Source organism: Papilio polytes, unplaced genomic scaffold, assembly GCF_000836215.1.
Source record: "Papilio polytes unplaced genomic scaffold, Ppol_1.0 DF821845.1, whole genome shotgun sequence".
In the NCBI taxonomy this organism is placed as follows: Eukaryota; Metazoa; Arthropoda; class Insecta; order Lepidoptera; family Papilionidae; genus Papilio; species Papilio polytes.
In genome coordinates, this window is record NW_013527359.1 from 5,068,173 (window position 1) to 5,084,051 (window position 15,879).

General features: G+C 31.4%; 4 protein-coding genes across 6 annotated transcripts in view; 1 reads left to right on the plus strand and 3 right to left on the minus strand.

Annotated features, from left to right (window-relative positions):
- The first annotated feature begins 81 nt into the window (after positions 1-81).
- Positions 82-4,612, plus strand: LOC106107996. 3 transcript variants are annotated; one of them, XM_013289052.1, is made up of 8 exons: positions 82-338; positions 812-932; positions 1,007-1,781; positions 2,017-2,234; positions 2,550-2,659; positions 3,256-3,462; positions 3,806-4,032; positions 4,240-4,612. In XM_013289052.1, the coding sequence occupies exons 1-8, from the start codon at positions 219-221 to the stop codon at positions 4,469-4,471; spliced, it is 2,010 nt and encodes a 669-aa protein (XP_013144506.1). In that variant the 5' UTR covers positions 82-218; the 3' UTR covers positions 4,472-4,612. The 3 variants fall into 3 exon arrangements, with proteins under 3 accessions (XP_013144506.1, XP_013144505.1, XP_013144507.1); XM_013289051.1 differs by having other exon boundaries at positions 1,004-1,781; positions 4,240-4,611; XM_013289053.1 differs by having other exon boundaries at positions 83-338; positions 1,004-1,781; positions 2,032-2,234; positions 4,240-4,611.
- Positions 4,613-5,174: 562 nt separating this feature from the next.
- On the minus strand, positions 5,175-9,447 carry LOC106107994. The gene is made up of 5 exons (XM_013289049.1): positions 9,214-9,447; positions 7,182-9,083; positions 6,913-7,082; positions 6,160-6,351; positions 5,175-5,668 (listed from the first exon to the last, which is right to left on the minus strand). Exons 1-5 carry the CDS (start codon positions 9,302-9,304, stop codon positions 5,423-5,425), a joined length of 2,601 nt encoding a protein of 866 aa, XP_013144503.1. The 5' UTR covers positions 9,305-9,447; the 3' UTR covers positions 5,175-5,422.
- A 300-nt stretch (positions 9,448-9,747) lies between these two features.
- LOC106107995 (transmembrane and TPR repeat-containing protein 4-like) lies at positions 9,748-15,314 on the minus strand. The gene is made up of 11 exons (XM_013289050.1): positions 14,998-15,314; positions 14,326-14,707; positions 13,958-14,167; positions 13,436-13,641; positions 13,191-13,362; positions 12,494-12,705; positions 12,159-12,266; positions 11,742-11,883; positions 10,991-11,105; positions 10,489-10,677; positions 9,748-10,257 (listed from the first exon to the last, which is right to left on the minus strand). Exons 1-11 carry the CDS (start codon positions 15,219-15,221, stop codon positions 10,139-10,141), a joined length of 2,079 nt encoding a protein of 692 aa, XP_013144504.1. The 5' UTR covers positions 15,222-15,314; the 3' UTR covers positions 9,748-10,138.
- A 174-nt stretch (positions 15,315-15,488) lies between these two features.
- LOC106107838 (von Willebrand factor A domain-containing protein 9) overlaps positions 15,489-15,879 on the minus strand; it is a 4,989-nt gene continuing 4,598 nt past the window's right edge. Inside the window, exon 9 of the mRNA XM_013288843.1 lies at positions 15,489-15,537. Coding sequence (XP_013144297.1) covers positions 15,489-15,537 — 49 coding nt within the window. The remainder of the gene's footprint in view (positions 15,538-15,879) is intronic.

A 15,879-nucleotide genomic window follows, 5' to 3' on the forward strand; every position in this document is an offset into this window, starting at 1 on the left:
GAAAATACGTTACTCTTATTTTTACGAGGGAATCGTGTATAATAATGTCTTCTATTCTTATGTACTCTTTGGCGGATAGCGTCATTTAATGCATAACTGTCAATTTAGTAGTCGTTGGTTTAAAAATGTAGGAAATCTTTTAATTACATATTTGTTTTGTTCAGAATCGAAGAAAATATCGAATAAGGTTTCAAGTAGTACATAGAAAATAAGAAAAAATGACTAAAACATTCCAGAAATGTAGGCTGTGCTCAAAACTCGGGGATTTTTGTTCAATTTTTGATGATGATGGTACCATGAAATTATCGGACATGGTTATGGCTTTTGCTGATGTTCAGGTATGTATGTCGTTGTTTTTATGTATTAAATAACAAATTTGCAAAACAACCGTTAGTGTCTTAGAACTAGGTTATTTGTCTTATAAGCAATTCCATGCGATCATGAAGTATATCACACGGGCATGTTAATTTATTTCGTCAACAATAGAAAGCTAGGAGAAATCTTGTTTAAAGTTACCTAAAGTTACCCTACCCTATGCGGTTTTATAATTGCTTCTGACTTATTATTGAAAAAATTATATTGCCATTCCTTTTGAACACATAAAAAAGGGAACAAATAACTTGATTGCTAAGCAACTTTTTAAAAAGATATTAGCAATTTTTTTTAATTTACTATTATTTCTTTTACTATTCCAAGTAAGCAAGGCATGTGCTAGGATATGATTTATGACAAAAGTCGAATGGTGGAATCAAACCCATGCAGAAACTATAAGACTATTGGCGCTTCTGTTATAAAACATGTTTTGTTTCAGATACATGAAGGTGATGGTTTATCAGACAGAGTGTGTACAACTTGTGTGGAAAATTTAAGCACTGCTTATTTGTTTAAGCTTCAATGTGAAAGAACAAATACTTTACTTCATAAATATCCAGGTAGGTATTTAAAATGTTTCTAATGTGAACACTTTATTCAATGCAATTTATAACCACAATCTTTGTTTTAGAAGAACAATTGGAAAAGCCTATAGATACAAACTTTGATGACTTTTATAATCAAGAATTTCACATACATTCCGATAATGGATTAGTTGAAGGTAGGAATGATCAAAATAATGTTAAAGACTACACCTTTGATGCACATTTGAAGACAATTGATGAAATTAGTGATGAAACTGACAGTGATGTTGACTCGGTGAAGTGTGTGTATTGTAACCAATCATACAACCACTATGGAGCGCACACTTGCAATGTTACTTGTACAATTGAAAGAAATGAATTACAGCAATCAGGAGTTGGCTCTGAGATTGGGTCTGGCAGTGACGAGACACTTGTTGCCACTGACAACAGTCCTCCTGTCACACCTGTCAAAAGTACACATTCCAACAATGAGCCAACACATGTTAATGTACAATGTGTACTCTGTGAACAGAAATACGATAATTACGATGATTATGTTATTCATATAAATAGATGTACAACAAATGTAAAGTTGCAACATTATGTATGTCCAGTGTGTCATGAAATTAACACAGATAAGTTGGTTTACTTGGAACATTTGAAAGATGCTCATTTTAAAGTTGTCAGATCAATTTATGATAGTGGAGAAGACTGTGTTGATTCTGTTCCAATATTAGTAAAGACAAGAAAACCTAAAGTTGTGCGTCGCCAAATCGGTTGGTCGATTGAAGATATTTATCAAGAGATTGAATGCAAACGAGTTGAAGATAAAGAAACACCAAAATCCAGTCCATTTAAGTCTTTTCTATCAAAAATTGGGAGCGAGTGAGTTTAAACACAATTTTGGCATGGTCAGAGTCAAGATTGCATTATCACTTCTTGGGGCGCTTATACTAACAAGACATTGAAATGTAAAATAATAACATAGGTACTTAATTACTGCTTCATTAGATGTATTTATTAGAATTATGAGCTTACGCTGGGACAATTCACTTTCTGCATTTACTAATCATCTCATAATACAGGTTCATATTTGTCAGTGAAATGTACAGAAGCACAGACATTCATGTTTCAGAACTTCAAGCAAGCATAGTACTCCGAAAAAAGTCACATTCCGCAATTGGATTGAAACAAGCAAGGCTAAAACATCCAATTACTTTCCTTTTCGTAAATACATAGACAACTATAGGCTTAAAAGGAAATCTAACAACTATGCGCCTATTAACTCTAAATCAGTTACAAGCACAATAAGGACCACATTTCCTGAAGCAACTTCTGGTAAATTCTATTTAATTATATTTGTATGTTTTGATTGAAACCCATAGTTAAAGTATTTAAAACTGTTAACACTAATTTTTGTCTGTTTGTGTGTCAATAAAAGTTTAATTGTCAATTGACATGTATATTTAAAATTTAAAATGAGTTCAGTTTTAACTGAACAGAACTGAATTGGTGAATGGCTTTAGTCATCAATTATTATAGAAATAGAAATACAATTTTGTATTGTCTTCAGTTAGATCTCTTTACATTTGTAAATAAGTATTAATTTATTTTATATTAGTATAAATAATAATGTATATGTCGAAATTACAGATAGTGACTACAATTCTCCGAGTGGTACTTCAGAAGATTCATGGAAAATGAAACAAAATCTGATTTGTGCATGCGACAAAAAAGTATTCATGTTGTCGGAGCTTATTCATGTAAGTAATTCATATTAATATAATAAAATAATCTACTTTAATTGTTTATCATTACCAAATATTTGACAAAACATTGTTATCTCTATTTGCAAAAAGAATAAAAGGGACTGCTGTGTTTTCACACTTGTATGTTTTAATGGTAACTTTATTTTGACCTTTGTTTAACCTGAAAAAACATAAACATTGTTGAGCTGACTGCCATCAATTTATATAACAGATATTTAGGTTGTAATGTTTCATTGCATATGTCACCAGACTCCACTCTAATTGAAAAAAAAATTGACCTACATGTTCTTCCAGGCTATGTTCTACATCTGTAACAAATTTCATAGTAATACCATTTATTGGTTCTGGAGATCTAACAAACATCCATCTATCTAAACTTTCACATTTATTACATTAGTAAAAAGTAAGAAGTAAGATTGGTTAAAATGGGATTTTGCAAACCTGTGCATATTTCAGTAGCAATAATTTATTTAATATTCTTTAGAGTCCCTGAACAAGAGTTGACATATATTTAAGCTAAAATGTATTTAAAATGCTCTCTAAGTTTATCATGGCAATGCAGTGTCATAAAATTAAATTGCTGCTTACAGGATCGAGACCGAATCGTTGCAATGATCAACGAATTAGGCGGCGTGGTAGCGGAGAATACAAAAATGGAGATGATGGCAACACATTTTATATCAATTCTGCCCAATGATACATTTACTGGGATGATGGTGTGCTCCCTTGCCACCGGAAAATGGTTGCTTCATGTTAGTTTCATATATGATAGTTTCCGATGCAAGAAGTTTTTACGTGTAAGTGAACTTTTTAATCTTGAAACTACATACCCACGAAATAATAAAAACGCAGCTCAATTTATATCAATTTATATCAAACTGGGTATAGAGTTTTCTGTTGGTAAAGTATTTATTAATACCACACAGTTTTTATCCTACTAGAATGTTAATGTGTTTTTTGTGCATGTAAATTTATTTTGTATAGAATTTTACTCACTATAATTTAATTTTTACATTTCGAAATTCTTTTCCAAAATGTTTGACTATATTTAACTATAATATAAATGGATTTTTTTTAATTACCCAGTTTTATTTCATGTTTGCAAAAATTATACTTATATCAAAGTTTATTTAATTTTAGGAAGATATGTACGAATGGTTGAAACATCCTAAAATAGTGGAATTGGACGCAACTAACGTGGAAGTGGCGAAGGCGGCGGTGCACTGGCATCTAGAGCTGCAGTCTGTCGGCGCTAAGTATCCCTTTGAAGGAAAACAAATTGTTCTCATAATGAGAAAAAAGTATAGACAATACTATCAGATGATCTTCAAGTCTTTGAAAGCAAAAACCTTGACATATGATCCGAGGCAAGTTTTCTAAATATTTTTTCATATTACTTTTATTTATTAGTGTAAAACTTTTCGAATCATACACGTTCATTCAACTAATATCTAAATTATTCATTTTAATCTGGTTTGACATTTTAAAGAATCTGGGTTTAATATTTTCTTCACTTGATAGTAAAAATGAAGGTAGTTTCGGTGTTTTTCTAAATGAAATGTTTATTTTTCTAGGACCCCAGGCAGCTGTTGTTCCGCCGATTTTTGTTTTGTCGACATGAAAATAATAGAAAGGGTGAAACTTCGCTTTTTCTTCCACCACAATGTACCTGTTTTTCCATATCAATTTATTTTGGTCTACCTCCTGAAGAAAGGTCGCGTCGAGGACCAACAGAAATATATGCTTCAGGATACCGCTAAATTTTTACCTGAAGAAAAAGTTTGTTTTTTAAATAATACATTTTAAATTTGGTACTGATTTTTTTTAAATCTATTTTTTTAATGTTAAATCATTTAATCGATTTTATTAATCGTTTATATTGACTAAGGGTGCATGGATGGGATCAATTTTATTATACATTTTTATACAATTTGCCATATTAGAAAAATATTATATTTTAATTAAAGATATTATTTTATAAACCTTTGTTTTATTTGTTCCACTAGCTTAGCAGAACGAATATTTCGTGGGAGAACGAATATGTTATGTAGTATTGACATATAGATAAAATACATATAGTTTCTGCCCACGACTTCATACGCGCGGAAATAATAAAATCGTAGCATGTAGCCTATGCATTCTTCCAGCCTTTTTTAACATCAAATTACATCAATCAATAAGCCGTTAACTAACGCATTTATGTTAGAAAGTGAGAAGACTTGCACGGCAATTTAAACTTATTTTGAAAAGATATAAGATTGCGATATCACTTTCTCATGATTACCTTATTGTATACACAAGCCAATACCCAACAGTCGCTAACAAGACGCCCAACATGCCCCAGATTTGTTCGGAGTTGGGAAATTCATCTTCATCATACGTATCTTTACTTTCGCCACAACCGCATAAATTACAAATTAACGTTAAAACCATTTTGACTTCAAATGCCAGGATTTATTTTTCAATGACAGATACATATTTGGCAAATGAAATGTGATAAAAACCTCCTTTTTTCTTTCTATAAACATTTTGAGTTTTTAACAATGTTTTCTTACACCATAAAACAGGCTTCCAGTGTAAGTTACTGCATAATTCTTAAGCCTAATTTTTAGTTCCTCTGCCCCAACACTTTAATTGATTATGGAACTTTCCATGAGGTTTATATATTAATCTATTATATGCATTTTTCTAGTGTTTGTACGGAAAAGGACAATAAAAAATAAACGAACATTTTATAATGATATTTGTTGCTAAAGTTTATAAAATAATTTCCTTTGAGAATATTTTTTGTATGAGATCAGCAAACATCCGGTTTTTAATGTTTTCAGTTGGTACATCGAAGGTGCGATCCTCTGTCACTTGTGCAACATAAGCCAGCAGTGGTAATGATATCGAGTTGAATTCTTCAGTTTCCGATTCTTGTAATAAATTCGCAAAGATTGTAAGTTTGTTAATAATCATAACCACTTGATATTCGTTGACTGGTTCCTGGATGTATTTATACTAAAATAATATTAAGCGTTAATAAAACTTAATAAAACGATCGTTTATCTATAATAATATTTCAATTTGTTTGCAGCTATAATAGTAGTAGAGTAGACTTTCAATATTATTATAGCTTTTTTAAAATTTGACATATCTTATCTTAATTTGAAACTAGCCTTCGCCCTCATCTCCATAAATGTGGAATTAATAATAACAAAAGTAGCATATGTTTCCTTCCAGACTATTCGCTATACCTAGTGCCAACTTTCAATGAAATCTGTTCAGCAGTTCAGGTTATAAACTCTAACAAACATCCATCAATTCGCTTACAATATCAATAAGAAATATGAAGCAAGATTCATCACATTAGACACAAATTCACTTCTTTTTTTTAACTTATTTTTTAAAACAACACTATCTTATTTCTATCTACTTTCAAATGGTACATACATCCATTGAGTTAAATGTTTAAAATAAATAATGCAAGTTGCATTTGCATTAACACATACCCTAAGTAATAGAAGGAAATTTCTAAAGCAGTGTAACAAACATGCCCAAGTAGATACCGTGCGGTGATCATTCTCAGCTGTTACAATCATACATAATGACTTGTGGAAAATGTCTACTTTCAATGTATTATTCAATGTTGACAAACTATCCCACAATTTATACCATTCATCGACAACTGTGAAACATAAAACCTGAAAAAAAATGCTCATTTAGTGCATGGTAATTGTTCTTTTATTTATTTGGAATTTAACTTGCAATCTTGTTCTTAGATTTGATTTTAATTGAATGTGATTTTTTAAATATTCTCTGTTCTGTGACAGAACTAGCAGTTTTTTCTATATATCATAATATGCCACCTTATAAGGTGGCAAATAAGCAAGTTACCGGCTGAATCCCCCAAACTGGTGAAGCAACCACTGCCCATAGACATATGCAGTAGCGGATGCATTGCCTACCCTTTATCGACGGAGAAGACGCACATAAAGAGGATGTTTTCCCTACCTATGCATCTCCTGCACCATCAAATCTGTTTCCTTCCCATCCTCTTATAAGAAAAAGGGTGGGAAGGAAAAGAGGCTAAAGTTGGGTCTCCACACTCATCAGACAAAACATGGAATTTCTCCCACTTCACACCTGTCTTCTGTGTGGTTGTGGTATTTCACCATATAGAATCAACCAATCCTAGCTCCTCAGATGAAGAAACAATAAAGTATGAACTGATATACACTTTAGTATATAGTATGAAAACTTACTTGAGACAAGGAAAATGTTAAGTTTTCGACATCTATTCCTTCATGCACTTTTATGCCTGTTAATATTTCTAAATAATTTTCACCAGGAGTATCCCATAACAATTTGTAATAGTACATGTTCAACGGGTTTTTGTCTTTCAGCTTACTTTTTAACCACAGACCTTCCTTTTCTGAAAAATGTAAAAAATCCAGACTCAAATGTTTACACACACAAAAAAACCTAGTATATTCACACAAATAATACAATAATCTTAAATAAGTAGTCTTACCAGGTATACTATTTTGATAGGATTCCATTAAAGATGTTTGAAATTTTACTGCCAATTCTATGCATGATGGACAAATATTGTCAAAAGTATCCATTTTCCAGCGTTCAATGTCTAACACTTGTGCAACCATTGCTAACATTGGCGCCCTGTATTCCAGCAACTCGTCTAATGTATATACTGAAGACAACATTTTAATAGCAATATAAATTTGAGCATGTCTTTTAATCAATAAAGCATCATGCAAGCTCGGCATTATAACCAAAAGGAGAAGCTTGGCACCAGAAATAATGTTATTGCTCTTCACACAACTGACGAAATTAATAAAATTAATTTGTTTAGCTTCATTGTCTAACTCTCCTACAATGACATCTTTCAAGTTAGTAATAAAACATGGATCTGTGTCTTGATCATAATAAAAATTGGAATATCTATCCAAATGTTTCAAAACCCTGCCCATTATTTCACTTTGTTGTGCATTTTCAGTAGCCAAAGTGAATATTTTATTAAATATCTTCTTTGGATTCTGGATAAACACAGTTAAAACATCAGTTAAATCTGTATCTGGTGCTGCTATGAGTTTGTTAAATATCTTTATTGTCATTTCATTAAACTCTAAGGTTTCCATTTTATCAGTAAAACAATTCTCTATGAAAATTTTATCTAAAATATTATATTTAGAACTTATATCACAATATTGAAATGTTTTAACAGCTAATAGTTTTACTGCATCTATATTTTCTGTAGAATTATTTATGTGCTCAATGCATATTTCATATAACTTATAAAAATCATCGCCTTTAAGTGTATTAAGATTTGAAATAAGTGTTTCAACTAAAGATAAATCTTTACATAGATTTTCTTTTTTTAATAATGCCTGGAGCCACAAAACTCTATCTTGAGTGTTAATATTTTCAATGATATCTTCAGAACTGGTGGTGTTGATGACATCTTCTACCTCAACAGGTTTACAAGATATCTGTTCTAACATTTGAACCACAGGATGATCGACTACACTCTCCAGTTTGGGACGCAGCTTATATGATAGTTCTCCTATTGTTTGTTGCATGGTTTTGCCATTTTCCTCAAATTCACTCCACGTACAAAACACATCAACACTGACACCCATTACGAGTTCTTGCAGACTCTCCATCAATGCCTCGTGACATTTGTGCAAGCACTCTATAACCATGTCATTACTCTCAATAGTTTTAACATCTTGCTTATTTACAACCATTTCCTCATTATATGTGAGCATGTAAATAACAATTTCTTCATTTAATTTATATTTTTGTGTACCATTAAACTCTTCCAAACACTCATGGAGCAAAAGCAACAGTTTATAAAGGCTGTCCCCCAAATATTTATAGAATTGATTTCGCCTTAGTCCTTCTAGTTTTCCTGCATTGGGTGGATTAGAAAAATATTTAACACACTTTTGGAAAACAGTTAAAAGAGAATTTATAAGCCTTTCATCAATATTGAAAAAGTTAAGCCTGCATATAAGTTTGTAGCATGCAGCTGTTACATGCTTTACTTTATCAGCACTTTCTGTTGGATTTAGATATTTCATATGATTTGTAAATGCTTCCGCTACCTCTATACTTAGTTTGGGGCAGCAGAATGCAATGATTTCACCAACAAATTTATTCATATACAGTTTCCAAAACATCTCACACATCAAACATTTGGGCACAGTTGGTATTGTCCAAATAAGAAAATCTATCCCATCAATTTCTACCATGCTTTCCAATATTCTTAAATCAGCATTGAGCATTATATAAAATGCAAATTTTCGTGTAGTTACAATAGCACTTTCTATTAATGAAGACTCGTCTGCATACTTTTCTTTCCAAAAGAAATGCTTTATAGATGTTATAACTTCTTCAATTTCGTCCTCATAACCTACAGCAAAATTAATGATTTAAAATAAATTTATTGTAAATAAAAATCTACATACATCAAAGTTAAGATACTTTAAACTTAAAATTAAGCAAATTCATTTATAATATTCTGGATTTTCTACGCATCTCACCTCCTTTTGCAGTCAGTTTAGAAAATGAGTTGATATTATCCGCTGACAGCATAACTCCTTGTAGAGCAGTTAGTTCCGGAGTAAAATTCATTTTAGGTTTCTATGTTTGTATTTCTTTATAATTTCCAACAAATTTATAGCGTTACGCCGGTTTACAATATTTTGAAATTTTAAATTGTGTTAGAGTGACAGTGATTTTCATTTGACAGTTTGACACTTCAATTTCTGGTAGTCAAAGAGAAATCATTCTTGAATCCATAGGCAATTAATTTTCGCAGAAATTTAAATCAGATTAAAATAAATTAAATGAGCATTTAATAAAAAAAAAGTATGATCTTTATCACCGATCCCCGTTTACACACGGGAACAGTGCACCTGCATCACGGCTGTCTACGAGCATAATCTTGTACATTTGCTATCAAACCCGGGCGAGGTTGCGCCCGGACATACAGTACTAAAGGCCTCGGGGTTGCACCGGCAATAATGAACGGTACACCCCCCAATTAGGGACACAAGGGAATAAAACCACCTAACTAATGCTGGTTAACAAAGAATCGTTTATTAGTTGTAAATTATCACGTGGGAGAGATGTAAAGAGAGAGACGAGTGGCGTATCGACTGATTTCCATATATTAGAGTACCTATTTATTATATACTATACCTATTACCTAGTTATTATATTATATACTTATACCTTTAACCTAGCCTAGTCCTCTACACGGAATAAATCTGTGTAGGTTCTGATAATCGATGCTAGCGCAGCATTACGTGCGCTCCTATTGTAATCACTAATTTCCTGCTAACATTATTATTTTTTGTTAGGCAACGGTTCTGCAGAATCTTGCCTTTATTCCACAGATTACATAATCTTCTCATCATACGGGTTTTGTGTCTTCATGCATCGCATCTACAAGTAATGCGCTCTTTATTTGTCTAGTAGGGCCAAGTTTTTTTTAGCGCTTTTAAATGTAGGATCGATTTGCAGCGCACGTTTATACATGTCTCTGGCTAAGTCGATTTTTTTCCAACGATGATACAAAACACCTGAAAAATAAAATAATTGAAAACTTTTAACGCATCAAATCTTTCACGTATTACTTGAAAATTGAGATAAACGTTTTTGAGCACAAATAAATAACGTACGTCTTTCAGGCTTTTTCAAATTTGACATCTAAAGTTTCTAAAGATAGGGTTGAACTTTTGGTCATGTATTTTTAAACTCCAGTCGAAGTCGCGCAAACTAGCTGAGTTTACCTTACAAAAAGTGTGACTTACCAAGGTTAGCATAGTGGACGGCTTTCACTTTTACGTCAAATAGTTTTATTGCATTTTTAAAAAGTTCTTCGGCCTCCGTAAATCGATTTATCTTACCGTAGATATTAGCCACAGCAAATAGTAATGAAGGGGTATTCGGTAACTGAGAGAGTGCTTCCGGTATTATTTCCAGAGCTCTTTCAGTTTGTCCTAAAATCAAATAAACATCAATTAAATCAGTAAAATAAGATTAGTGAATAATTCACAATATTTCTTGTTCACAAATGTTAAGATTAACATGTTTATTTGAAAATAGCTATAATTCTTCCATATATCATTTTTTGTAGGTCCTATATTAGCCGATAAGCTAAACAAGTCACAATTGTCCTATTATAAACCACTTTTTGGTAGTTTTTTGTAATAAAAACTACTGAATAATATTTTTGTTTCTGAATAATTGAATTGAGAGCCTACTAGGTAGGGTTAAATTTTTCTAAGAGAATAAACAATTTGAAGTATTTACCCATATTATCAAGCATAGCAATTAAATTAGTCCATGCGAATTTATGTTTCTGATTATAACTGATGGCGGCCGACCAGCTCCGTCTCGCTTCATTCGTGTCATTCATTTCCAAATACTGCAAAAATAACACGAAATTGTATATTAAAAAAAATATGTTACTAATAAGGTGATAAAATTAACACTATGAATATCAAATTGTTTACGATTATTTCGCTCAATTTAATTTTATTAATAAGAATTCTTCCTGAATTATAAGTTCTTATATTATATTATATGAGAATTCTGAAATAAAATAAAGTAAAATACGGCTAAATGAGTAGTATATCTTACAGCTTACTATACTAATATCGTAAATACGGAAGTTTAGATGGATGTTTGTCAGAAGGTATCTCCAGAACGCTTCAATAGATTACAATGAATTTTGTGACTGATTTTGGGCATAATTTGAAAGGACACATAGGCTACTTACTAAGTTTTCATTAAATCCGCGCAAACGGAGTCGCGGACAAAAGTAAGTACATTATTGTAGAGTTATAAGAAATATGGTTTTACAGGAAATATTGGATGGGTTGCGTGAAAGGTGACATGATCAAAAAGGGAGTGATGACTGAGAAGACGTATGATAGAGTTATGTGGAGGACAAAAACCTGTCGCGTCAACAATATGGCAGTAAAATAAAAAAGATGATGATTTTGTGATTTAGAATATTTAACAAAAAGCAATACATCTAAAATTGGAATTAAAAGTTTACCAAATTTCCCATATTGTATAAGCAATCTGAATACTGTTGTCGATAATAAAGTGCTGTTTTATAAGCTTTTAGAGATTCATTATAACGTTTCTGTTTGGCAAGAACTATGCCGAGGTTCATCCAGGCAGCGGGGAAGTCTCGTCTGAAATTCATAAATAAAAAAAATAAAACAATGCATCTAGACAGTTAACAAAATCGGATTGTCTGTAACATCGAAAAAAGTCTATATTTCCAAACATGATATATTTGCGTTTCTAATAACAAAATATTGATTTTTTATTTTTATTTTTTTAATTAATTTGTCTGTCTGTCCGCCAAACACACTTGTTCCAGGAAATCTCTGAACAGCTGGTGAATTTTAAATTAATTTAGTTTGATAATATACAAAATTGAAAAGAAATTCAGCTTTTTACTTACTTAACACTAATAGCTTTTTTGAAGTAATATTCCGCTTTAGTAAACTTCTTTTTTTTTTTAAGTAGGTTAGCCAAATTATTCATTGCCTGATAATATTCAGGATATAATCTGTAAAAAAGAAAACAACTATAGAGGATTTATATGAAAGGCATTAACTCGGTAGATTCTTAACAAACGGTACACACTTTTTGTGTATTCCGGTGGCCACTTGTTCGTTTACCAACTTATATTATAAAAAAAAATCCTACGCCACGAAGCAGTGTGTGTTTACGCTTTATTATAATTGTATAGATATAGTTAGTATAGAAGTATACAAGTGTAGATAAAATATTTACCTAATAGCTTCTAGATACTCCGTAAGCGCCCATGATGCATTCTGTCGGGCGTCAGCAACTTTTGCTACATTGTACCTAACTTTGGCATTCAGCGGGCAAACCTTTAAACCACTCATGAATAAATTGTACTCATTCTGCCAATCCAATGCCCTCTCCCACGCTTTACTTGAGTTTAATATTATTAAAAGTATAAATGCTAAAATAGTTAAATTCTGCAAATAAATGGAACAAGTTATCAATGTTTCCATACAAGTATGATGAGAGCCTTTAAAGTTTGTGAAGCACTTATTAAACAAGTGTTCGTTCAAACAAATCATCACTTAAAATCAATAGCACAATAGGCAGGCACCTTATTCATTAGACAATAACTATACTATTAAAAATTGTATGTTATATTGTTGTATCACACATAGCCAACGATAGAGCGTGCATTACGGTAGAGTAGTGATCGTGCCCCAAGTCTCAGAATAATTATTACATAAGTCTGTTAACCCTTCAAAATTTTTTTTTTATTATTTGTTAAGCTAGCGCTTGACCACGATCCCACCTGAAGGAGCTGTCGGTGCAGTCGAAAGATGGTACGAGCTAGCTTAATAGGTAGCTTTTCACTCTTTAAAATCTGGTAAAAAGGGTGTGGTAGTAATTTCATGAGTTATATGGGTTTCGCTGTAGGTTAGTTAGCTATGTAGTAACATACCTTGTATTTTTTCTTATTTAGAATTTTATTGAAACCAATTGATACAAGCAAACAGTATCCGGCAGATGGTAAATATAAGATTCTCTCTGCTATTACAAATCCAACTGGAAACAATATATTCGCAGCGGGGAGGAAAGGAATTATTAGCAATGATACTGCCAAAAGCACAAGCCTAAAACAATAATAAACCTTAAATAAAACGGTAAAGAATGATAAATATATTGAGAACTTATTATGTTTCTTACTTTTGAGATGATTTTCCCTTGTTGGAACGTAGTAATGTCCTAATTAATAATATTCCATACAGATACAATAAAATAATAAATATAATTCTGAAGTCAGTTTTACTCTCTATTAGTTGTATACATCCCATCGACCAATCATAGCACAGCCATTGTGGCCACAGTAGTATGAGAAAGTTAAGAAAATAAACATAGTGGAATGTTGCTACCTGAAACAAAAATAAAATGAAGACACAAATAAACTCTTAGCTTTTGTAAGGGATTTGGTCTGCGCAGAATTCGAAAAATCTAGTATTAAATGCTATTCAGCAATAATGTAGTTTTCTACGATGAAAAAAAAATTATAACTAAACAAGTACTTATTGAGTTTAATCAACACCTATAAAAATACAAATGTTTACACTATATTACTTAGACATTAAAAAACATATAAAGATATAAGGCCGCTCTTGCGCAAATTTTGTATCAGCATAGTTTAAATATTTGTATACTAATTGTTGTGCAAAAAGAATTAAATAAGTATACCTTAGTGAAAGTATCATTTGCAAAAGCAGCGGGATTGTCACTCGGCTTAAATTCTGGTTTTGTTCTGCCCATGATCTTCCATCTAGCATTTACCAATAAAATCCCAGCTAAGAAAACTATGATGATCCTTATCAAAGTTGCTTTAAAAATATTTGTTTTCCTTTTCATCTTACCATAGTTTATAATTACATCATAAACTATACAAAAACCCTGAAAAAAAAATCAAATTAGAAGCCAATACTGATACATGGGACTTAAGTTCGGCAATTTTTTAATAATAAAATCTGTAATAATAAATAATACAGCAGATATTTCTAAAGTAAATATTAATATGGAGAGTAAATCATTAAATAGAAATATTCACTTACCAATACTGTAATACCATATTCCTTAAATAACATAGCAATACCAGCGAGAAGGACTGAAGTTAATAAAAATATGTATGTATAATTGTTGTACTTCATTGATTTATCATAGAATATAAATGATATAAGGAAAGTTATAGTGGCTAGTATATCAGCTCTTCCGACAATCCCTAAAATTGCTTCTACATGGATTGGATGCACAGAAAATAATGCCGCAGCTATAAAACTTATGTCTATTATACATGTGTTATCACATTTTTGAACTCTTTTGACTAATATTTGATAAACATATAATAGGAGAATGCAACACAAGGTGTGACATATTGAGTTGGTTACTTTGAAATGTGTTGCAACCAATTTTTCTCCACTTATGATATAATTGAGCCTGTAACAGAAAACAAGACTATTATCTTTTAAAGTATTAATAATCTTCTAAGGCCAATTAATAGATATTTTTTAATAAATCATATTTATATTATAAATGCAAAAGTTTAGATGGATGGATGTTTGTTCGAGTGGCCAAACGACTGAATGGATTATGATAAAATTTGGTATAGATGTAAGCTACTTGTTTACTTTAAATTTTTTTTTAATTCACGCGGACAGAGTCCCGGGCGAAAGCTACCGGAATTTTCATTTTAAATATTTTATTCCAAATTATTTTAATATATTTACCTGAATGATAATGTCGTTAGAGGCCTGTAGGACTTGTGACTTAAATTACTCTTTATATTTGTACCCCAAAAGTCGTTGTAAAATGTATCTGACCATACTTTAGAAGTCACATCTTTGTTATTGACTATTGCTTCGGAATCGTCAAAAACAAAGTCACCTTTGGTACTAAAATAAAGAGGAAAAAAAGACAACCAATTAATTAGGCCATATTGTTGAAACAACATAATTTTGATTTAATTCAATTGAACATTTTTTGCTTAGGCTAATGTCGAATGGAATCAAAATATTTTTTTCTCCTCGGCGGCGAGCTGTCATAATTTGGTTATTTTTTTTAAGTTGAACATTGTAAGGTCTGGTTACGAGACCTTTAAGCCACAAAAAACTTGACCAAAACCGAATCGTTTTAAAAATTCCTTCTCTCAGATATGTTTATTAAATTGTTTATTTAAAAAAAAAAACTAAAATAATTGCTATAGTATGTGGAAAAGTAATTACAAGATTCTCAGGTTTGTCAGTAAATATTGATCATTTTTACCTTTTCTGAAGTAACAAAGTAAAATATGACAAAAATGCTGCTTTTTGTCTCCATATTTAAAAGGGCACCAACCAAAAACTACTGTGTTGAATTAATAGAACTTTTTCACACACAAGCCTTACAATATCAGCTCTCAAGACATATAATGGTTATGCGGCTTAAGTGTGAAGTTGGTTTCGAAAAAACGTAATTAAGTCCTCTGACGGAAAAAACGAAATTACTTTCCGAACAACCCAATAATTTAGACTCGTTCTGTAGGAATAAAACAATGATAGTCCAAATAGAGTTTATTATGAAACATTTTGAATGATCAGTGTGACATGGATGTGACGGTGAAGTTGGTGGCG

Coding starts and splice junctions, on each gene's coding strand:
- LOC106107995 (XM_013289050.1), bottom strand. CDS start 15,221: ATGTTGTTTCAACAATATGGCCTAATTAATTGGTTGTCTTTTTTTCCT. Junction 13,642..13,957: donor CAAATGATACTTTCACTAAG/GTATACTTATTT, acceptor TTTTTGTTTCAG/GTAGCAACATTCCACTATGT. Junction 10,678..10,990: donor TGCTATGCTTGATAATATGG/GTAAATACTTCA, acceptor ATTTGATTTTAG/GACAAACTGAAAGAGCTCTG.
- LOC106107996 (XM_013289051.1), top strand. CDS start 219: ATGACTAAAACATTCCAGAAATGTAGGCTGTGCTCAAAACTCGGGGAT. Junction 2,235..2,549: donor ATTTCCTGAAGCAACTTCTG/GTAAATTCTATT, acceptor TCGAAATTACAG/ATAGTGACTACAATTCTCCG. Junction 4,033..4,239: donor ACCTTGACATATGATCCGAG/GCAAGTTTTCTA, acceptor TTATTTTTCTAG/GACCCCAGGCAGCTGTTGTT.
- LOC106107994 (XM_013289049.1), bottom strand. CDS start 9,304: ATGAATTTTACTCCGGAACTAACTGCTCTACAAGGAGTTATGCTGTCA. Junction 9,084..9,213: donor TAAACTGACTGCAAAAGGAG/GTGAGATGCGTA, acceptor ATTTTGCTGTAG/GTTATGAGGACGAAATTGAA. Junction 5,669..6,159: donor ATTTCCTTCTATTACTTAGG/GTATGTGTTAAT, acceptor ATATTATTTTAG/TATAAATACATCCAGGAACC.